Source organism: Anguilla rostrata, chromosome 4 (assembly GCF_018555375.3).
Source record: "Anguilla rostrata isolate EN2019 chromosome 4, ASM1855537v3, whole genome shotgun sequence".
In the NCBI taxonomy this organism is placed as follows: Eukaryota; Metazoa; Chordata; class Actinopteri; order Anguilliformes; family Anguillidae; genus Anguilla; species Anguilla rostrata.
Window position 1 is genome coordinate 59568095 of NC_057936.1, and position 23692 is coordinate 59591786.

General features: G+C 43.3%; 2 protein-coding genes across 2 annotated transcripts; one reads left to right on the forward strand and one right to left on the reverse strand.

Annotated features, from left to right (window-relative positions):
- Nucleotides 1-663: 663 nt before the first annotated feature.
- pomgnt1 (protein O-linked mannose N-acetylglucosaminyltransferase 1 (beta 1,2-)) lies at nt 664-11492 on the forward strand. Its single transcript, XM_064333634.1, has 22 exons — nt 664-823; nt 1316-1546; nt 1888-1990; nt 2111-2226; nt 2717-2782; nt 3117-3230; nt 3623-3740; nt 3834-3932; nt 4268-4395; nt 4831-4901; nt 5205-5280; nt 5390-5473; nt 5693-5734; nt 5818-5876; nt 6345-6417; nt 7141-7269; nt 7606-7731; nt 8004-8068; nt 8450-8494; nt 8606-8741; nt 8964-9073; nt 9897-11492. Exons 2-22 carry the CDS (start codon nt 1427-1429, stop codon nt 9979-9981), a joined length of 1965 nt encoding a protein of 654 aa, XP_064189704.1. The 5' UTR covers nt 664-823; nt 1316-1426; the 3' UTR covers nt 9982-11492.
- Nucleotides 11493-12439: 947 nt separating this feature from the next.
- Nucleotides 12440-21126, reverse strand: LOC135254155 (tetraspanin-1). Its single transcript, XM_064334134.1, has 7 exons — nt 21070-21126; nt 18639-18845; nt 18174-18248; nt 15821-15919; nt 15437-15637; nt 15004-15084; nt 12440-13888 (listed from the first exon to the last, which is right to left on the reverse strand). The coding sequence occupies exons 1-7, from the start codon at nt 21124-21126 to the stop codon at nt 13829-13831; spliced, it is 780 nt and encodes a 259-aa protein (XP_064190204.1). The 3' UTR covers nt 12440-13828.
- Nucleotides 21127-23692: the final 2566 nt, after the last annotated feature.

Below are 23692 nucleotides of genomic sequence, written 5' to 3' on the forward strand. Positions count from 1 at the left end.
ACTCTAAACAGTGTCAGATTTTGTGAAACAAAATCAGTGCAGAATGATTGTGTGAGTGCTAGTAGTACATTTTTTAAATGACTGACTGCCTGACAGTTCATCATAATTAAAATAATACACAATATGATACAAATCTTGCTGACACAGCAGTTAATTTATTTATTTTCATTTGTGTCATAATTTGAGGTGAAGTTATCATCAGCTTAGTTATACTCAATATATGTGGTGTACATAATAATGTCAACAGTGCAGGCCACTGGTGGTGGTGTAATGGTGTGGGGGATGGTTTCTTGGCCCACATTAGGCTGCTTAATACCACCATTTGAATGCCACATCATACCTAAGCATAGTTGCATATCATGTGCATTCTTTTATGACCAGTCTACACTTAATCAAATGGTAGGATAATGCAACATGTCACAGAGCACAATCACCTCAAGCTGGTGCAAAATAACATTGCTTGTCTTTTTAATGTTGTCTGTTTTTCATTGTTTGAGAAATATTGATACAAACAATTATTTAGCTTCTATAGCCTATTTAAAATATAGGCTATGATTTATTAAAACTGATGGAAGGGATTGTGCCATTTGTACCGAAAACATGAATGAAGCGACATAAAAATTTAAATAAATAAAAAAAACCGACTCTTGCAGTATGTTATATTGCAGCGCCGGAAGTTAGTCCTCGTCGCTGGAATATACCGTAGGAAGCCATGTTAGTTATTAGTTGTGCTTGTGAAAATAGCGGTCGAGCATGTAGCATTTGCGGCTAGGTACAAAAACAAATATCGTCGGCAGCTGTGTCAGCAGTAATATTATCAAACGTAAGTTTAAAGATGTGGTACTGGTGGTGCATCTGTCTTGAAATTTGCTATACAAGTCAATTTATACACGAATTACACATCAGAAAACTTAATGTTTGTAACGGTTACTACGTTAGTTATTTAACTAGCTCACTACCTAGACAACACAGCAGTGGCAGCTCAGCGTTGTTAAATTAATTTGCGTGAATCGACCTCATTAGCTTGCATCTACATTTTTTTTTTTTTTTTTTTTGCATTTTGTCAGACAACTAGCTGGCTAGCAAAATATAAGTATGTAGCTAGACTGCACGATCAGTTGTGAAAGCCTTCGTCAAATTTAGTTAAATCTAAAAGTAGTTCGCAAGAGAGCCATAAAATGTTTGCGATGGAGTGCAATTTCGCACGATAGAGCGAGGTTTTAAATATGTAATGGTGCGTAGTGTGAGAGTGCTGTAATATAACCCAGACGGATTTTTAAAACTGTTTTATCTGTGCTGTGGTGTGTTCGTCCAGATGGCTACGTGATTGTGGTTAGCGGGACACATTCTGGATGCGGCGTAGCGCTGGTGGCAGCTATACCGTGGTTGGTCAGGAGGAGAAGGGCTTCAGCCTCGTGCCTTAGTAATGGACACCTGGACGCCGAACCCACGAGCCAAGCCTTTCATACCCCGGCAACAGAGAAGCCTCTACCTCACCTGGAAGTACAAGCTCACCAACAAGCGAGCGATCCGTAGGTTGTGTCAGGTAATGTGGTCACTGGCAGATTATTGCCGTTGCTAACTGGCTTCGCCTTGTGGTATTTTAATTGGAACTGTTCCCGGGAAATGTAGCTATGCCAGTCCGGGGAGTACAAACACAAGTCCATCTGTGTTCGTTTTCTAGCTTTGGGTGTTGTAGTGAAGTAGCAGCTACGTACAGTTTTTACTTGCTGAAGGAGTTTTGCGAAACTTTGCGGGGAATCCTTTGAGGAAAAGTTTTCCAGTTCAGGCAGCACTGTGCAAAAAGAGGTTTAAACAAACCAAGTTCTACACATCTTTGAAAACTGGGTGAAGATCATTCTCAGAAAAATTGTTTTGTGTCTTCAGGCTGGAGCAGTGGTATTCCTGCTGGTGACGGTGATCGTTAACATCAAACTCATATTGGATACCAGAAGAGTTGCCAATGAGGAAGAGGCTGCACAAGATTATGGTATATATCAGTAACGATTCTCTAGGGAAGCCGTTGTATTTTACTACATGATCCCCTGGTGGAAATTGCTGAGTGAGTGTGATCGGCAGTGTACTGCACCTGTTCTCTCTCTATGTGCAGACGAAGCCCTGCCCAACATGGAGACCCCACGCAGGCCGCAGAATGGCAGGAAGGTCCTGGACATCGAGGTGTACTCCAGCCGCTCCAAGGTCTACGTGGCGGTTGATGGAACCACTGTGAGTTTCGTGCTCCTTCACGAGGGTTCCTCTGTGTGCGCTTATGCATCTTAGTGTTGATCATTTTCACTTTCACATCCTTATAGCACTATGTTCCCTCTATTATGCCACAATATTAGTTTATGTTGTATCATTACAGGCATTTAACAGACACTTTTATCCCGAGTGACAGAACTTTTACATAGCATTTACATTACATCCATTTATACAGCTGGATGTATACTAAAGCAATGCAGGTTAAGTACCTTGCTCTAAGGTACAATGGCAGTGTCCTACCCGGGAGTCAAACCTATTACCTTTAGGTTACAAGACCAGCTCCTTACCCACTATACTACACTGCCACCCTATCATTATGCATATTGCTATTTCACCCTGTTTTGGCGAGGGTTTTCATGTAAGCTCTTGGAGGGTCTGTGCTTAAGCAGAATGAGCTTGGTGCAGCAGAGAAGTAATCTTGTTTTATTTTCTCTTATTTCTTTTCCTTCTTCAGGTGCTGGAAGATGAGATGCGAGAGCAGGGAAGAGGAATTCACGTAATAGTTCTCAATCAGGCGACTGTAAGCATGTCTGTCCCCAGTGACTCTGATTTTAGATACTGTGGAATTATACTGCTGCATTAAGACTTACTAGATCAAATTACATTGAAATGTTTGAAGGGTTGTTTATTTGTGATTTCATCAGTTTTTCTGTCAAGTCAAATGGAGGATAATAACAGTACAATCATGGCTTTGATCTGTTTTTAAATGTTAGTTTTTATGTGCTGATAAAAAGTGGTATGCCTGCTGCTGTATGTTGTGTAGCATTGTTTTCCAGTGTTCGTTGTTGTATTTTAGCCTGCACTGTATCCTCGTCCTGGTAGTCTGTGCAGTAAAAAGGGTTTTCGGTCTGCAGGGGCATGTCATGGCCAAGCGGGTGTTCGACACCTACTCCCCCCACGAAGACGAAGCCATGATCCTCTTCCTCAACATGGTGACCCGTGGCAGAGTGCTCATCTTCACCATAAAGGTGAGGGGAATAAAACCCGGTGCTCTAGCGCCTGCTTCCGACAGGGTCGTATCAAAACCAGACCTGGGTCAATAATAAGTATTTGTTTTGGATTCAAATACTTTTCTGTGCTCTGTTGATCTTGCCTGGTGTAATTGAGCCTGCCAACATGACCAGAAGGCGGGGTTTGCACTTTTTGGGAGTATTTCATTGGTTCCAATGCACCAGACACGATCAGTAAAGCGTAGAAAAGTATTTGAATCCAAAACAAATACGTATTTGACCCAGGTCTGATCGAAACTAATCAGAAACTCTTAAGAATCGGTGTTTGTTTCCAAGTGCACCGAGTTGACTTCTGCGGTACCTGGGGAAAGCAGTTTGAGTGAAGTGAAGTGCGTGTGTTCTTGGCGCAGGACGAAGGCACCTTCCACTTGAAAGACTCTGCCAAGAACCTGCTGAAGAGTTTGGGGAGCCAGGTGTCCTTGTCGCTGAGCTGGAGGGACATGTGGACGCTGGTGGTGAAGAAAGGAGGTAGCGTAGCGTAGTGTGGAATCACGCATTCTAATGTGATTTTGGCTTGGTGCTTGATGGTGACGTGCCTTCTGCAAATGAATCTGCTTTCAGGGCAAGTGTACGGAGAAAAGCACTCGAAGTCTCCCGCCCTTTCCACCTGGGGCGACCCTGTGCTGCTGAAGACCGAGGTGCAGCTGACGGCCTCCGAAGGTAAGGGCTGCTGGGAAAGCTGATGTTCCTCTGGCTCGTGCGATGCAGGATTCAGCTTTTCCGTCAGTTCATCTCTCAGCTGTTCTGCAACTCACTCCAGTCCCCTGACTGTTTCTCCTGTCACGAGTGGTTGATTATCAACTCTTATATTTCTTTACCTTCTCACATTTAATAATTAACTGTTGTTAGAGGCCACGAAATGTAATATGAATAATGAAGTGCCTCTATTGAAGCGTTTTATTTTCTGCAGTGCCTGTGGTGGGTGCAGTATCCCAGCATGCAATGGGCAGTCAGGTTTAGTTTGTTTTTTTTTGTCTTCCCCTTCACCCCCGCAGAGGCGGAGTGCCTCTGGGCGGACACAGAGCTGAACCGGAGGCGGAAGCTGTTCTGCAGTAAGGTGGAGGGCTACGGCAGCATCTGCAGCTGCAAGGACCCCGCTCCCATCGAGTTCAACCCCGACCCCGTGAGTTCCGCCAGCCCAGTCTGACTACACGTTGATTTATTTTCATGCGTTAATTGACGTCGCTGACGTGCTAGTCACTGCCCAATCTGGCTGCTGATTGGAAGGAAAGCGCTAAGCCCTGCAGACACTGTGACCCTCCAGGGCTTGAACTTCGTTAGGCCTTGTGCTCGTGTATCCGTCTACTCGCTTGCGCTTGCGATGTCTTATCAAATGTGTCGCAGAACTGTATACGTTGCTTTTCAAGTGGGATTAAGATCAGAATAAGAATTGTTCAGTCCCACAAAAAATGATTGAATGATGCTAAAATTATTGTTTAAAAGTTATTGGACCAATATGAAAGTATGCCTTTGTGTTTTGTTCAGTAATCAGTGACTGTATGAGGAATTCACACCCATTCACTAAATCACTCACATTTTTCTTTATTCTTCCTTTTAGTTGAAAGACAATAATGTCTACAATGTCCCTGTGGCTGTGATAGCAGGAAACAGACCTAATTACCTTTACAGGTGAGAATGAGTGTTTACGTGTATTTGTACATTCACTGTTTCTTTAAGTTTATAACCAGCGGAGTTACAGATAGTTGCATTAAAGTGGCACGGCCTTGGCAGCTGGTAATGCATGGCGTAGTGTGCAGGGCCTAGACCCCAAAATTCCTCCGAAGGGCCTTCAGGTCTGTCACCGGTAACAGTACGTAGCTAATTTGGCAACCCAGCTACACCACAGGTGTCTACCTCCTTACTGTTACTGTCCGTGTTCTCTTACTTCACGTCCGTGTTCTTTGCTTAAATCATTTTCTCTCTCCCTCTCAGGATGCTCCGCTCTTTGCTCTCTGCACACGGCGTCAACCCTCAGATGATCACGGTCTTCATCGACGGATATTACGAGGTACTGAAGCTCTGCTGAAGATGAGTCTGAGTTTGTGTGCTAGGAAAATGTGCGGTTCTACCGGACCTGGCTTCTTTTATTTATTTGATTTGTTTTGTGCGCCTCGCAGGAGCCCATGGACGTGGTGGAGCTGTTTGGGCTGAAGGGGGTCCAGCACACTCCCATCAGCATTAAGAACGCCCGAGTGTCCCAGGTGAGGCGGGGTGCACCCCCAGTCCCCTGAAGCAGTGAAGCAGCGGGGGCGGCTTTTTCCCCTTGTTGGTGAACTAATTTAAAGGTTCTGAAGATGAGCAGGCCTGGACTGTACCTCTGTCCCCATCTTTGAGAGTGGAGACTGCTGTACTGATTTTGAGGAAATGTGACTCTGCTGCAGTAGTTAACACAGACATAATTCTGCTCTCTCGTCCCACAGCACTACAAAGCCAGTCTGACTGCAACCTTCAATCTGCATCCAGTGAGTATTTTCCTGGCCCTTTCCGATTGGTTGGCCGTATCATAAGATGGATAAGATGTGTGCTGATACGCGTTTGCTTGCAGGATGCCAACTTTGCCATCGTCCTAGAAGAAGACCTGGATATCTCCATTGATTTCTTCAGGTAGGATCACTTAATATGCCCACTGCAGGCTCATGATACAATTTATCTTGCTTGTATTATTGAGCATTGTCTGTATCTAAACATTAGAACCAGATTGAACGTTTGCAACCGTTTCAAACAGCTGCCAATCTACAGTAGACATTTCAGCCGAATAACCAGTAGGGGGCAGCAGTGTCTCAGTGCTTTCTGCATGTGGCAGCTTTGGAATCTGTATTTTCTGTGAAGCACTCAAACTTGCTCATAGAGGAGAAGTGTAAACTGTCTTTAATGTGCACCCCCCTTCCCCAAACGTGCACACACACATACAGACACGCACACACACACACACGCACACACCGCAGGCATACAGACACACACATACGGACACACTCAAACACATACATGCGCGCACACATCTACAGACACACACACACACACTTGTCTGAACAGGTGGGTGAGTTTTACTGAAACTGTTTGTGCTGCTCGCAGCTTTCTGAGTCAGACCATCCATCTGCTGAACGAGGATGAGAGCCTGTATTGCATCTCTGCCTGGAACGATCAGGTCAGTGAGCTGCGCCTCCCTCCTCCTCCATCACTGTGAGCATAACGGGCTTCTGATGCTACAGGAAGTGGCACGGTCACCTCCCAGGCATGGGGCTGTGACTGCAGCTCCATCAGTTTCCATCAACCTTGTGCATGTTGTCAGCAGTGAATTATTCTCATTTGGGTGCTCTGCTCCAGCCTGACCCATAACACGCCCACACACACGCACACACACACACACACACACACACACACAAATACACAGAATTGCAGCTCTTGTGTCCATTGTGCATGAGATGAGCATCACTGTATCTTCCGTATAACTGGAGTCCCATGCTGGGCCACTAGTCCTTGAGCTGTTGTACCGATTGCAGCCCCCTGAAGGGTAATGTCCGTGCCGTAGCGTGGTGGGGCTGGGCCACTGGGACTGAGGACAGTGCTGTATGCATGCTTTTCTGATCCACGCAGGGATACGAGCACACTGCAGAGGAACAGTGTGTGTCTGCCCTCATGCGTGTTGCTGTCTGATCCACGCAGGGATACGAGCACACTGCAGAGGAACAGTGTGTGTCTGCCCTCATGCGTGTTGCTGTCTGATGCACACAGGGATACGAGCACACTGCAGAGGAACAGTGTGTGTCTGCTCTCATGCGTGCTGCTGTCTGATGCACACGGCTATGAGCACACTGCAGAGGAACAGTGTGTGTCTGCCCTCATGCGTGTTGCTGTCTGATGCACACAGGGATACGAGCACACTGCAGAGGACCCCTCGCTGCTGTACCGGGTGGAGAGCATGCCGGGCCTGGGCTGGGTGCTCAAGAAGAGCCTGTACAAGGACGAGCTGGAGCCCAAGTGGCCCACGCCGGAGAAGGTAACCCGCGCCCCGCGGTCGAACGCTAGCGTGCTAACATCACGCAAAAAAACCGCACACTAACGAGAGCTAGCTTTGGTTCAGCCGCCCTGATGATGCAAATCGGGGGTCTCTTCAGGTCAGCCCTTGTGTTTGGGCTTCTGGTGTAAATGTGTGTAAGAGGTTAAAGTGTGTGCCTGTGTGTGTCTGCGTGTGTGTGTGTGTGTGTATGTGTGTGTGCGTGCGTGCGTGCGTGTGTGTATGTGCCCGTGCCCGTGTGTGTGCTTGTGTGTGTGCGTGTGCGTGTGCGTGTGTGTGTGTATGTGTGTGTGCGCGTGTGTGTGTCTTTGCCTGCAGCTGTGGGACTGGGACATGTGGATGCGGATGCCGGAGCAGAGGAAGGGCAGAGAGTGCATCATTCCTGACGTCTCCCGCTCCTACCACTTCGGCATCATAGGCCTCAACATGAACGGCTACTTCCATGTGAGCGCCATTTTCCTTACCATCCTGATGTTCTGTTTAAGAGCTGTCTTATGGCATACAGTGACTGCTGCTTTGGATTATTGTGGCATATTAAAGAAAAGGTGATGTTTCATTGGGTCTTGTTGCCTTATTTTAAAACTCTTCTTGAAAATTTGCCGTTAACGAGGTAACATGTAGTTTATGCATTAAAGTTAATCTGTGCTATGTGTTCACGACTGGCTGCACAAATATAAATCTGGTATCTCAGTGTTATTTTCATGTATCTCTTTCAGGAAGTCTATTTCAAGAAGCATAAGTTCAACACTGTTCCAAATGTTCAGCTGAAGAATGTGGACAGGTAATATTGCCTCAACCTTCGTGTGGTTGGGCTTCACCGCTGATTTAGCCTACAGGGAAATGTTTGTACACCTTAGCTCCTCAGCACTCACCTCAACATGGCTCCTGGTGTTCCTTATAAAATTGCTGGTAAAAACTCTTGCATGTTTCACCCCTTAAAGATGTGCTGGCTTGACCGATTAGTTCAATGGCAGCGCTACACCATTAGGTATAGCTAATAACTATTTTTACCAATGATTAATGATGGAAAGGTTGTCATTGGAGGAGGATTATACTTTATCTTGTTTGCTGCTGGTGAATCTTGTGGAAATGAAAGTAATTAATTTGCCTAATGTGGGGTTAAAAGTGGTAATGTGTGGTGTGTGTGTGTGTGTTTCCTCAGTTTGAAGAGGGAAGCCTATGAGGTGGAGATCCAGAACTTGCTGAGGTGAATGTGCACACACACAACATGCACAGAACTGGGAGACCACGGCTCCTCCATCATACTCCGTTGCACATGTTTGTATGTGTGCGTAAATGTGTGTGTGTGTGTGTGCAGGGAGGCAGAGCTGCTGGACCACACTAAGAACCCTTGTGAGGACTCGTTCGTCCCGGACTCAGAAGGGAAGACCTACGTCATGTACATAAAGATGGAGCAGGAGACTGACACTGCCACCTGGACCGAGCTGGCCAAGGTGAGAGCAGAGAGAGGCTTGGGCCCTCTCACACTCTTCACCCACTGCTGCTGGAGACTGCTTATGTGTGTGTGTGTGTGTGTGTGTGGAAATTCCTCTTCTGTGTTCAGTGTAACAGTCTACCTGAAACCTTATCGCTACATTAGCATGCATACTATTTATTAACGTATTTATGGCTTGTTTTTTTACATGTGTTTTATATGTTATGTTTTTTCCGTGTAGTGCCTGCATGTGTGGGACCTGGATGTACGTGGGAACCACAAGGGTCTGTGGCGTCTCTTCAGAAAGAGAAACCAGGTGCTGGTGGTCGCGGTGCCGGTCTCTCCGTACTCGTGAGTGGCAGTTTCCCCGCCGTGTTGATGAATCTCCTGGCCTGTCCTTGTTCTCTCCTGTGGAAGTGTACGTCCGTCCCAATGCTGCTGCAGCCTCCTTCTCACCCTGAGGCTGGTGCAGCTGGCGTAGGCTAACTGCAGGCGTCCAGCTCTCCTAAAGGGGTCACTGCAGCCTGACGATGTGCTCGGTTCACATTTGTTCTTGGAAGTTTTAGGCCCTGGACTGTAACACTAGTGCTTCTGATCACAACAGTTTGGGTTGCTGTCCTGTGTTGTGTAGTGCCATAGTGCGAACACAAGAGGGCAGCGAATAACTGAGGTGTTAACCGATTGAGACCTTCCCTTGAGGTTGAATAGCTAACTTACAAAGTTCTGGTCCTCAGTGATTCTAGCAACTCAACATATTAATCACATTTTTCAGTGGGAGAGGAAGTAACTGCAACAAAGCCCATACTGTGGAATGTGACACTAACCACACTACCAGTTGATGTGAGACTGGATACACACTCTGGGTAATGGTGTACAAACAGAAAAAACCTTTTCAGAAATGTGTCTTTTACAGGGCTGGTCATTTTGTGATGTAATTTCGGGCTGGTAATTTGAAGAGGTTTTATTTGTGCAACTCTTTAGCAGGTGTACAGCTGAACTCAGGTGAGCTAACCAGGTGCCATGCAAAAAGCCTGCTGACCTTTCCTGTGGTTAGAGACCGCATAAAGGAATTAATGAAGACATCTGGTAGTTACTAGTCTCTGTCATTCGCTCCCTGTTTCTCTCTCCCCCTCTCCCTCCCTCTCCGCCTCTTTCACGTCTTTCCTTTCGCTAGTGTGAAGAAGCCGGCGTACGTGACCCCCATCCATTTGGAGCCCCCTCCCAAGGAAGAAGGCGGAGCCCCCATGGAGCAGACGTAGCGCTAGCCTGTCCGGCGGCGCCCGTGACCCTAACTGCCCATAGGCTTCGTTTGAGCACTAACCCAGGCTGGCGGGACCCACGCTCTGAGCTTTAAGTGGGTGTTTGGGGAGGGGAGGGGAGGGGAAGACGGGCAGAGACGACACACAGGAAAGGACAGACAGACGCCAGTCCACCATTATCCCCATCCACTTTTCATTTAATCCCGAAGCAGCCCCTGTCAGTGACCGTCATGCTAATGAACAGCTACCGAGCAAAGAGCAGCTAGCTAGCTAGGTAGCTAGCCCTCCCGGATTGGCTCAGATCGGTCCCGCGTACTCTAAATTAATCTCTCAGGCTTGAGACGGTCCACATGCGCTAGCTCAGTGTCGTTCGCGTGGGGAAGGTGAGGTTTGGGGGACGCTCTCGGGGAAGGGATCCCTTGAAAAGTACTGAATATGAAACGTAGCCATGACAACACAGCATAGTAACTGGGGCATCTTCCGATGTGCGATTTACCTTTAAGTGGAAAGACTGAATTCGGAGGGTAGAGATGGAGTCGATTCCAAAGGGAAACACTTGAAACCTTTGTTCCAAGCTTTCTTCTGGTTACATGTGAGGAGTGGCTTTTTAGCAAACTCGCACAGTCAGAACATATTCGTTTCAAACTACTGGAGTGCTTTATTTGTCTTGTACATACATTTTAACTTATGCCTATTTATTTAACATGTATCAACAAATAAGTGTTTCTATTTAATCAGCCTATTCAAGAACAACACATTAAAAATGCCCTATTTCATGGCATTCTTTAAATGTAGGCTCACTTGATAGAACTGTGGTTTTCTATTTCAATGTGCCAAGATACAGGTGAAACAGAAGGACAATATGTAAGACTAACACTTGAACACACTACATAATCCGACTGCTCATCACAATCACTACACTGACCTGTGTGAAATAGGAGTTTTATTATTCTGACTGAATCGGATGTGCTTGATAAGGCATATTTCAAAGGGCCTTTGTCCTGTGTGGCTGTCCTGGACATGTGATCAAATTGGTTTTAAGCTGCTGTGTGGTTGAACGCTGTGGAAAGCTAGGAGAAATATGCTAATTGTGTTTGTGGTAAAATCATTCTGGTTTTTATTTCAAATGTTTTATCTTAAATAAGGGAGATTAAAATGCAGTTTTGTGTAATTCAGTCTCCTGTATCTGACTAACTTTCGTCAGTATTACCACTAGTTTATTTTACTGTGTTTTGCATTATCAAGTGAAAGATTGTAACAGGAAAGCAGTATAGGGAGCTGGTTGCTATGTGTTATCAATGCCAGAGAATTCCTCTCTAGTACAAAACTGACAGCGGCTAGTTTTTCATTCAGTGTGGGAAGTACCACCAAGTAAGACGTCATGGCGTTGCCATATTGGTCTGGTAACCGTCTTTTTTGCTTGTCTGTTTATTCAGGTTCCCGTAAATCTGACAATATCAATGTGGTTCTTTTTTTGCTTTCTCTTCACTGAATAAAAAAATCTTTTTTTATATTGTGTCATTTCGATTCTTTTGTGTGAAAAAATTGTTTGTCAGTGGCTGCAGTTGCGTAGCTACATGCATAGATTTGACAAACTTTGCCCATTTGGAAGCATCTTGCTAGGCAGTGGCATCATTTTTGGTGCTACGCACACAATTCTGGCCCAATTAATACCGACTTGTATGGTAGTAGATAACAGAACCAGCTCTGATTGAGCACAAGCTCGCAGTGCATAGGGTTGTCAAGGGCTGGGTACATACGGCTAGCAAGGAAATCTGTGGAGAGCGTGCAGTATATCTCAGTGAAATGCATGCAAATCTGTCCAGGTAAATTTCCCCCTCAAAATGTGGTAGACCACAACGCAAATGATTTCCTCTGGTCTACACCAGCAGTCTGTCTATTGACATGCCAAAAGCCATTTATTTCACTCTGTTAAGCAACAATACTTGGATTCACACAGCCCTTTTCATGTTTTGTTACACTAGGAGTAAATGCAGAGGGATGATGCTGCACTTTTGGCTCTGCTTTGGCTGGTTTAAGATGCGTTTTATGCCGGTTGTGTTCCGATTAAATGTCACTTCATTTCAGACGAGGAAAAATCGGTTTAGTGCGATCTCACTTTGTGTGGCCTTTTGAAACCGAAATGAGCCAGATGGAATATGTCGTGAAAGGTCCCGAAGGAGGAACACATGTTCTTGCAAAGTTTAACGTGTTACAGATTGTGTGGAGAAAAAAATGCCCTTCCTATGTCCCCATGTTATGCATTCTACTGTATTTACAAAATCCTGTTATTTGTGTGTACTGTTATGTATTGGTAGATTAAGCAGTTTGGAATTGGAGAAGAAAAATAGTTTGCCATCAGTTAACAAAGGGAATTCTCTGACTTGCTCTGATTTTTTTGAATGCTGTATTTTTATTGTTTAGAAAGGGTAACATACTGACAGTGTTGGGGGTGAGAACTGGAACAATGTACTAAAATTAGATTGCAAGACTAAAAATGAGCATTTATTTAAATTTCAAATATTTACAAATGGTTACATTTTATTCCAAGTATGAATTAGGAGTAACCATTTATCAGTTCTTTTTTACATTGATAATAATTCTTATAGCTTTTGAAGCCTATACAGCACCAAGTGCTTTAAAAAGATAAAAACTAAAAAAAAAAAAAAAAAAAACATTTAACAAAAACAAACCGTGAAATATAAGAACATTGAATTATGCATTCATGAAAACAACACTATAAAAATTATTTTTCAGATGTGATTTGAAAGAAGACACCTACTCGGCAGATAGAATCATTGCATGCAAGCTGTTGCTGAGCCTAGTGGCCCTAGCAGAGAAGGCACAATCACCATTGGTTTTTAGCCTAGACTGGAACAGCCAGAAGTTCCTGAACCGATTACCTAAGAGGCCCCAATGACTCGTAGGGAACTAACAGCTTGGTAAAGTGCTCAGGTGCCTGGCCACGTAAAGCCTTGAAAGTAATTAGTGTAAAATCAACTCTAAAGTCAATGGAACAAGTGCAGGAAGCCAAAACTGGGATAAATATGTGACATTCATCTTGTCCTGGTCAGCAGTCTTGCCTAGTCAGCAGAATTTTGTATCGCGTGAACATGTGGCGGAGATTGGTGAACGAGGCGTATACAAACCATTACAATAACCTAATCTAGAAGAAATAAAAGCATGCACAACTTTCTCACTGTCCTCAAAAGCGGGCAGATATTATTTTTTCCAATATTGTGAACTTGATAATTGCTAGACTGAACTAGCTCTTTGTGTGTTGTTCAAAATTAAGGTTTGAGTGAAACATTTTCCAGATGGAGCTCTAGATGTAAGAAAAAGATCTGAGGGTCGTATTTGAGTAACAACTAGCTCTGGGTGAGCAACTAGGACTTCAGTGTTGTCTGAGTATAAACCAGTAATAATAACAAATGAAATGCACAAGTCACTTAATACGACTGTTGTAAAGATTTGTCAGTGTTTCAACAGCTGGCACAACATATCCAAAACTGAAGGCTGCACTGTATATTTGCCTTTTGAAATTCCACATTGATGTTTTTTCTTAAATCTTCTGAAGCATCTAAGTGGTATATTCAAAAGGAGCAAAAGCAGAAGTGAGTCACAGAGCAGAGGTTACTTGGCAGGGGGAATAGGAACATTTTTGTTTATAGAACTTAAAATTAAAAACTGCTTGCAGTCTATTTTGACAAGCCATATTGTAGCCTTTAGTGGCTATCTAGTTTGATAACCAAAAATGGAAATCTAACTAATATATTATCTGGAACAGTTATCTTATCAGTTATAATGCATGCATATCAGCCATAATAACATTTTTTAAAAGTCAGTGTCATGTCTTGGGATTGTCCAAATGCCAGTACAGGTACATAGACACAAACATAGCTGCCATCTAGAAGAAAATAGAAACGGGGAGAGAGAGAGTATAAATACATACTTTTTATAGCATATCAGTCTGTCAAATCATACCCTCATTATTTGACAGAGAAAATTTTAAGGTAAGGTAAGGCTGAGTACAGTTTTGAGGTAGTTTAAAAAAAAAAATCAGTATTGGAATACGCTTTGGGGTATTTCTGTAAGTGTATACTGCCAGTTCTATTTGCAGGATTTGTGGTTTTCTTTCAGTCGGCAGTCAGTTTAGGGCTCGAAGACAGAGCATGTGGGCCCTTCAGCTTAACACTGACTTAAATGAGTCACTCAACTGTTGAAATACACCCAGGATGTGCACACTGGCCCTCCAGGGCTGGAGCCTGACACTGCTGGCCTAACTCAGCTCTCTCAGTGTTGAGTGGACAGAAGAGTGTACTTTTCATTGCTGGCCGATGCAACCAAATCTATTTCGCATGTCGCGACTGATGAAATATTGGGGCAACTTGAATTAAATCATAGTTGAATATTTTATGATATATTTGGTAATCAGCTTCAAGTGTAGCAAGCATTCGGAGGCCTACTCTGACATAAAGGTGTACTTGAAGGTTTTCCATAAACATGGGGTACTAAAAATACCTATATGTGATATTTATCACATATCCCTCTGACTTTTGATTCCTTGCTTTTAAAGTTGTGGAAGATGTATGAAAAAAGATCTTTTATAATACAATACTACGTTTATACATTATAAAATCAGTGTCAACTATTTTTATACCCAAATTTGTCATTTCAAATGTGACTTAAAATATCTGGAGCTTGATTTAAAGTAAATGAGTTTTTTTTTTTTTTTTGCAGTCTTAGACTTTTCCTTTTATTTCAAGGAAAAGACTAACCTGTAGTTCAATGATGAACGCATAAATAAATGTGCCAGCGTCTCATTCCTTATAGATGGCTTATAAAGACTGTTAAGCAAAGTGCTCACACACAATAAAGATAAATGCATTTGTTGTCACAGGCTGCTGTATATGCAAACTACGAGTTAGATATATGGCTGCTCTGTGACCATGAAGCAGCTGTAATTAATTTTATATTACAGATTATTCTGTTACAGTAGAGTAAGTAAATCAAAAAATGTACCTCTATACCACAGACTCCAGCAGTTATCCCGCCAACAATATTTGCATCCCTCTTTATGGTCGACACCAGTTCAAAGCACCCCTACACGGTGAGAAAAGTATTAAATATTAAATATTAATAACCTTGAGGAACAGTCTGGAGGGCGGTCGAACCTCAACTTATATATACAAACCCCTCTGTGCTGTGATCCTGTTTTTACTATAAACCACTGCTTCCCCCATCTTTATGAAAAAGTACATGAAGAGTAAAAACATTTAATTTTAACAGTTTAATTTAAAAAAACGACAACTAAACAAATAATACCCATTGGAAAACCCATTTATAATTGTTTGATGCTTTACGTGATACAAAAACTTATTTTAACATCTGACGGCATGCTAACGTTCCTTGCTGCTAGTCTGTTGCTATCGCCAGGCTTCTCAGTGGCCCTCACCGAAACGTTGCTCTGAAACGCAGCCTGCTGGCTGCAGTTTGCACTGGAGTTGGCACTGGAGTTGGCACTGGAGTTGGCACTGGAGATGGCACTGGAGTTGGCACTGGAGGCATTACAGCAGGTCGCTGGGTAGCTGTCCCCTCTCTGGCTGCTGTTCGTGAAGTCGAAGTCTGTGTAGTTGTTGAAACCGCAGCAGTTCAGCTTGAAAAGCACAGAAGAGCATTTACTCAAAATCACTGCAGCGAACGAAAAAAAGAAAAGAAATTACCACCCGGAATAATACGCTAGTCAAAAATGCAAAAAATGACATCACACTGAAAGCCTGTAAAAATCACAGATTTTGCAGTGTTGGAAACCCCTCTTCAGTGCTATGCTGCCGCTGACCTCAGTCATGATGCTGTTCCACATGTTTGTGACCTTAGGGTCCTTGCCGTAGTACTTCTGTAGAATTGGTCTGACGGTTGCTGTGAGGACGTGCTCTGCCTAAGGGTGGAAACCATGTAGACATGTAAACTTCTCCAGGCAGAAGATCAATGTTCGAAATCCTGCTTGGACATGGGCCACTGCACAGAGACAACTGGCCACCAAACACACAGTGTCAGGGTTCACTTCACCCACACACACACACACACACACACACACACACACACCGCACAAATCCACACAAAATACAAACAGCTCCTGCTTCTGTAAGTGCCAAGATTATCATGTGCAGTCATCTGCGCGTCAACAATGAAATGTTTTTTTTCAATCAAAAGAGGACAAAGCATTTGGGATTTAAACGCTTAAGAAAAGACTGGTTTCCTTCTTCGTATTTTCATTTCGAAGCTGTATTTTTAGAAAGACGCCAAGCATGTTTTACAAAGCTTTTTCCAGAACAGTTCAATCGATTTCGATTTTATATGTGCAAGTCAAAACATCTCTCTTTACAAAATGGATCTAGATACCATTGGCTACTGCCGTATACCAGCACACCCAATCACTATGCACACAAGTAGGTATTGTCTTCCTGAGGTTGTCACAGTTTGCATGGCAGTCTCTGTAGTTCGATTCATTTTCACAGATGACTGACTGCAACACAAGGCCTATTTTCAGGGAGTGCCTGCGGGGATGCGGGGACAAGCTACAATTAAAAGTTCCAGCGAGAAGCAGGGAGAGAGGCACAGGTCACAGCTATTCTGAAACACTGGTTAATTCATCACTGTCTGTGATTCCCGTCCCCTAGCGTTCCCTCCACGACTGTGAAGGACGGAACACGCAGTGGGTGTCCAGCCGCTCAGCCCAGTGAATTTTAAAAACAGGGGTGGCCTGTGCAGTCTGACTGCTAGGAATGATACTTAGAATTCAAGCAAAAAATGATAGAGAATGATGAGATTCCATGAATGCGTGTATTGTGTATCTCAGTTAGATATATTTAGCCAGCATAATTCGGCTGCCGTCATTTTCTTTACATTCTATTGTGAGTGCAGTCTTACACAGGGCTTGATGCGCAGCCAACAATTTTTTATTTTTGGTTTGGGAATGATCAAAACACATTCCTCTCAAATCGCTCTGTGCATTTTGAGTCACTTTTATAGGTGCCCAAAGAACACCTTTTACCATTTTCCTACACTACTGGGTCATTTGTCTTAATTGAGCGATTACTCGATTCATTGACTCCGAAGCTGGCTTCCTCTCCAAGATTGAGGTTACTTAGTTACGGTTGCTATGCACTCATTGGTGAATCGCGGTGTCAGTCACAATGTCAATGTTCATTTGTAATTGGTCAGTTATAAAGGCCATTAAAGTGTGACATTAATTGCTATATACTTGGAGATATTTAATCATAGGGAATGAAATGCACATATATTTGTGTGACTGATGCCAACAAATATCACATTGGACACATATACCAACTCTTATTTCCACCAAATAACAAAGAACATCGGTAATTTACCCTAAGGACTCGCCTGGCCCCTGACAACAACCACCCAGAATAGCAGGTCGACGGCCTAATATGATGAGATGGCGGCTTCAGTTTCATATACCGTAAAATTACGGTTGGCATAGAATCTGATTTTTTTATTTTTATTTATGTTTTAAATGGCTGAGAGAGAGGAACATTTCGGCGAATCCGCCAAGGACAGGTGCAGCAATCAACACGCGCCGTTTTCGGCACGCTTTCAAGAGCGAGCGGCGTCGCGGGGGAATTGGATTGAATGGAACAGATACAACGCAACACACACTCGGTAACCAATTCCAGGACAGAACACAAACATAAACAAATGCAAATCCCATTCTCAGACTCCTCCACTGATCACATTAGCTTGTTTCTACTGTTGCACTGTATTTGCATTAGCCAAGATTGCTTTCTGGGGCTCTGATGAATTCTTTTATTGGAAACAGGTTTTATTTTCTTTGTTAGAAGGCATTCTTTTTAACCTCCTTTACATAGCTCATTTGAAATCTTGTAATTATTATACATTTCAGAAAATGGGGACGCATATATATGTAAATAGCCTACTTTGCATATAAAATGCTTTAACTTCAATATTCTAATGTAATAAATTGCTCAAAGTGAGAATCGTCGCATGTAGCCCGAAGCAATCGGGGGAGTCATTAAGTCCGTGAATGTACTGAACCAGGCATAAACCCCAGTAATTTAATGATGGCCAGGATATGATGGGAATTTACATGGAAATAAAATATAAAAGGAATGAAAGGAAGTGCGCGGGCTGGCTATTGGGAGAGGACTCACCATTGAGGAGTAGAACAGTGTGACGACCGCAGCTGCAACTTCGGCGACGAAAACAAGCATGAGGATGGAAAAGAACTGGGGGGGGGCACAACAACAAAGGAAGATTGGCTCTGCTCAGGCAGCTGCAGCTTCAGCACTCATACACAGAGCAAACGGTCTTTGGAATATCATGTCATATCAGTCTAAAAGGCCACTGATGGAGTCAGAACAGAAATTCTGTCTGAGGCAGGAGAGAAGGAGTACTGGAATGCAGTCCCTGAGGGTCAACGAAGCGCAGCGCATTGTACCGATTTCCTTCCACGTTGCATGAATGTCAAAAGCACTGCAAGCAAACATGCTGCTGAGGCTTTTTAGACCCAACTAACTTTTAGCGTTTCACAGGTTGAGTGCCTCATAATAAAAAGACGACTGTTTTCAGGAGTTGAAGGAGAGCAGAGGGTTCTGGGATAGGGAGCAGGTCCATACCGCTATGAGGAGACACTTGCTCTCCTTCTGGGCTCCGCAGCATCCCACGATGCTCAGCAGCACCAGCACGGCGCCCGCGGCGATGCAGGAGTAGCCCACGTTGAAGAAGAGCAGGGCCTCCGTCCTGAAGGGCGCCATCACCGCCAGGAAGGCGCTCCCATCCACGGTCACCCAGACCCCCACGGCCAGGAGGGCCGCCCCCGCCAGCTGCAGAGCACAGGAGGCGAGGCGCGGTACCGTGTTACGCTCATGTGACTTCACTATAGCCCCGTGCCAAGAAGTCTTTTCCCATAGAATAAATGCCACACACACACACACACATACTGACACTTCACTATCTCAAAACTGCTATTATTACTTCCATAGATTTACTGTTTATGAGGGGCTGGGTCTTGTAAGGGGTCTGTACATGAAAATGTCAAGCCAGCATTTGTCTTTTTCATTTTCAAAGAACATAAACCCTAAACTATTCCCATGTATTAGGACCATTTTTAGGATCTTCTATAACTGAGTTGTTAAAACTCTTTCTGCGACCCTGTTTTTCTTGCAGAAATAGGGCAGAGGATTGTGGGAGGAGGTTTGGCATTGTGGGAAACACAAGAGGGGTATCTTTCCCACACTACTTTTAATGTACTTTCCCATCCAGAAGACATCCTGAATACCTTTGTGTCATCATTGCTTTTAGAAAAATGCATTTAACATATGCAGCTGTTCATTATTTTGCCCAAACTATGGATCATATTGAAAAAACCTAATATATAGGGGCATATCTTGCTCAAAAAGCAAGAATGCACCTTCTTGTTTACCTAAATTCATTGTCCCCTTTTCTGCACAAGCCATTCTCATTTTCTTTATGAAATGCTGGTGACAACTAGGTCACCGCCATCAGGGCGGTTTTCTTTCATCGGCGCATGCAGTTTTTTAAAGACCAGATCGTTGCTGTCAGGAGCAATCTGATCCTGAATACCAGAACTGCAAAGCAAACATCCTTGGCGCCGTCACACAAATGCAATACACCGAACGCCAGAGTCCGCTGAGGGTTGGTAGTCCCCGCACGAGAATAATCAGAATTTTTTTCCAGTAGGTTCCAGGCTCTCTTTATACCCCTGCTCTTAATAATCAGCACACACCTCTTGGCAAATAAGATTTGACAAGCATATTAGTCTTAACTCCATGTCCGGCAGCATTTCTCCTTTCTTGATATAATTACCTCTGGCATTCTCTTTTTTTAGCCGGGTAATCCTTTGATGAAATGCCACGTGCAGGGGAATGTTGTGTCAGAGAGAGAGGGGGGGGGAGGGGGGAGGTAGGAGGGAGCACCTGGCACAGATTAAATGCAAATCAGGTTTCATTTGGTGTGAATTCTGAAAATAATTCAGAGGTGGGATGGAATACTGAACCAAAACCTCACAAGCTCAGCAGAATGAAGAGCAGATTTAGGACGCAGGGAGAGCCAAAGAGGGCTCTTTGAGAAAAAAGAGACGTAGGAACAGGGAGGTGTTCCTACCATTAAACACAATAGTGATGTCAAATATGGATTTATGTTGTCAGTATGCAAAAAATGTCAGCCACTGCAAGCAGCGGGCAACATAATCATGGTTTGCAATGTGAGGAGGTCAGTTTAAAAAACTGAAAAGTTAGAGCCTTTCAGCATGCAGCCACCGATATACTGTATGCTTAAAAAAGTAAGGAACTGTCACTGAACTACTGCTAAATTTTCGGTGGCTATTTGTAGCTATCGTCTGAGCACAGTGGTTTGCGATCGATATGTCCAAATCTTACACGTATGTAACCAGCAAAAATATCAGTAAGTGTGAACTGCTGAAGACACGGCAAACCCCAATCCAGCGATCTGTCCGGAAAATACCGTCATGTAAAGCGTTCTTCGTGCTCCCTCATGTTTCCCCAAAACGGCACTTCCAGTGATTTCCAACAGCGAAACCATGTCACACTATTCTTACATAAATTTTTTAAAAAGACCCACGGGAGCAAACACAGAACTCTTGTCACGAGCTGAACGCGGATGAGACAGACCATCAAGGATCAGATCCCAGATGGCGTCAGACTGACATTCAGCTTACTGGCGGTGAAGTTTCCCTCCATTTCATAAGCGTCATTAAGTGTGAACATTAGACGGAAGCAGAGGTGGCACAATTAAGGGGTTTAATGAGACGAAAATTGCTGTATGTGAGAAACCCTGAGCACCGAAAGTATAATTTAGGTTTCTTCTCGGCTTCTTGAAATATTTGTGTAACCCTTTGGTATCTAGTTCTGTTAATAGGTAGACTATAATACATGATATGCTGTTCCCCACACACTTGATTTTCCCCCCTTTAGTTCCATTAAATGTGTGAACATTCCCATTTGGTCCCATACGTATCTGCATATATATTGTAATTTACTGGATACAATAACAAAAGAAGATACTTACAAAGATAATGAAGTTGAACAAAATCATCATAACCTTGACAAACGTGAAGCAGCCCATTTTTATCTGTGAAAAAAGATGGTTATGGGGGCTATATAATATCACAACACACTACAGTTAAAGATAGATATTAATAAGAATGTTATGAAAAACAATTTTCCCAGGAGTAATAATTTGGTAATTCAACATGTTTGATGCCTACACAAAGGCTGAGAGAAAACAGCCAGGTTCAAGTTTAATGAATAAAAAAGAAATAAAGTGGATCTGTCCTGATTAGTTTCAGATCTCACAGGAAGCATAATTTTCTGTATGCAAAGCAAATCACCCCTACCTTTTTTGTGGGAGCTTGGAGGTGACAGTGGCTGACGCAGAAGTAAACTCTCGGGTAAGTGTCTGGAGCGGGTGTACGACGGCTCTTTGTCCAGTTCAACCAATTCCCAGCTGGGTGGAGCGGGTGTGGTCGGGAGTGGTGACACAGGTGCTCCGATTTGGCCATGTAAGGGTTTCGCCATCAGTGTTCACCCCTGCAGGTAACAGAGAGTTAGAGGGTGTTTCCATCTCCAAAATCAACATCTGACTGTCAGTAATACAGTAATAGATTACATTTAAAAAAAAAAAAATTTAAATTTTATTAGATAACATATTCACATATTTGTTTATAAGGATTTCCCTGTACACTACCTGGCAATGTCTAATGACATTATCAGGCAAAACAGTCATTTATTTGCTGTTTGTTTGTGAAAAATGTGTAATCATATAATTCAAATATTGCATCTTACGGGATTTTAAGGTCATATTCAAATTATTCCTCACAATTCTGACCTTTTGTTATTTTTATACTGTACATTCTTTGTTTTCGGTTAACAGCCTTTTGACCACTAGAGGGGAGTGTTGTTCCACTGCACTTCATTTAACCTGTTGACAATAATTCTCCTTTGTGTTGTCTTGGACCAGTGGGTCTGATAGATGCTTTTCCAGTGAAAGAATTCTTCTTTCTTTGTCCATTGCAGCTTTATGAGACTTGTGTGGTAAAGAACAAAGGAATGGCCATATTGAAGACGGTCTGGGTCGATGCTGATAATAAAAATGGTCGAGCGCAAAAATATTAAAGTTGATGGATTTCTCATTCAGGGTTTTCAGCAAAGTCACCTTGGTCACACCAACTAATCTAAAACAAATATCCTGTTGCCCTCCACCGTGTGCGAAGAAGGTGTGTGGGCACATTTGAAGTTCAGTATTGTTGCCTGCAGAAAATTTTGTAGGGATGTGGACTCCACCTGCAGTTACTGAGATTCCCAGCCCATCTCGGAGGCAGCCTGCCCTGCAGGCAGTAAAACCACATGAAAAATGGTACACCATCCAATGCCACCTTGCTGTAGTTAAATACATATCAGATTGAGCCCTCTCCGTAATATCATGCTAATGGACCCTTTGTGAGTTATGACAATCTCACCAATACCATCATTAACCCGAAAGTCCTTAATCTCATTGAGAAGAGTACCTGTCAGGCTTCGTTAGATATTAAACAAGTTAATAATTCTCCTGCATACTTCAGCAGTTGCAAAAAAAGAAATAATTACGGGGATACTTTTCATCATCGTACGCGCAGGAAATTTCACCGCACAGCCCGTAAAGCACGGCCGTCTTAATGAGGTAGTGAGATGGAGTATTATCACACACCTTTAGGGCAGGCGCTCGGGTTATACATCTCCAACTTCCAGCGCTGGAGGGACACTGTCATTAAGGTCTCTCGGGGATGGAGTGGCTATTGATGTGCTGTGGGGAAGAACAGGTCCCTGAACTCTCGCAACAAGCATCAGCAATTTAAGAAAAGCGACCAACCAAACAACCAACCTGGACTGCTTAAGAAACAATACCAATGTAGGCTTTTTAAAAGTGAGTTCTTGCTGTTTTACTTTTAAATTTTATTTTACTTTACTTTACTTCATTCATTTATTTATTTTACATTTTGTAACAGAGAACAAGTAATCCTTTCCCAAAAATGTAAGTGAAATGCATTGAAAAAACAATATGGCTAGTATGGTTGTTGAAGTTCCTTTTTAAAAACATCTGTTCCATTGATGAATGTATAAAGGTTTTTTTTCTTCCTTTTTGTCTAAATTGGGCCATAAAATTGCAAGATCAAAAGCCCATTAGCTTTTTGATTTCCAATATACATGTGAACCATACTTAATTTGTACAATTTTGGATGTCAGGAAAATGATTTATGTTTAATTCAGATTGGATTTGATGGTATGCATACTTTCTTACTAACTGATGCATTGTAGCATTTGTATGCAGCAATTTAAGCATCATCACAAGGCAAATAGTCCCCAGCCTGCGCCATAATAAGCACCATCGCCAATGGCATTGACAAACATAGCAATTCTGGTGTGACCTCTATTGTCTCGCCCGGTCTAATTTATCATAGGTGTAAGAAAGTGCATATTAATTCTGAACATCCATTTTAGTGAAGGCGTCCAGATCCATAAATCACTCTAAAAGGGGTCTCTAATTGACTGGATCATGAAGGCGAGGTGTTTACGAAGGAGAACAAAGCCCAGCGACCACCCCGTGTTCCCTCCTTTGTTCTGTGACTGATTACCTGCTTTCATTAGGACTTCGC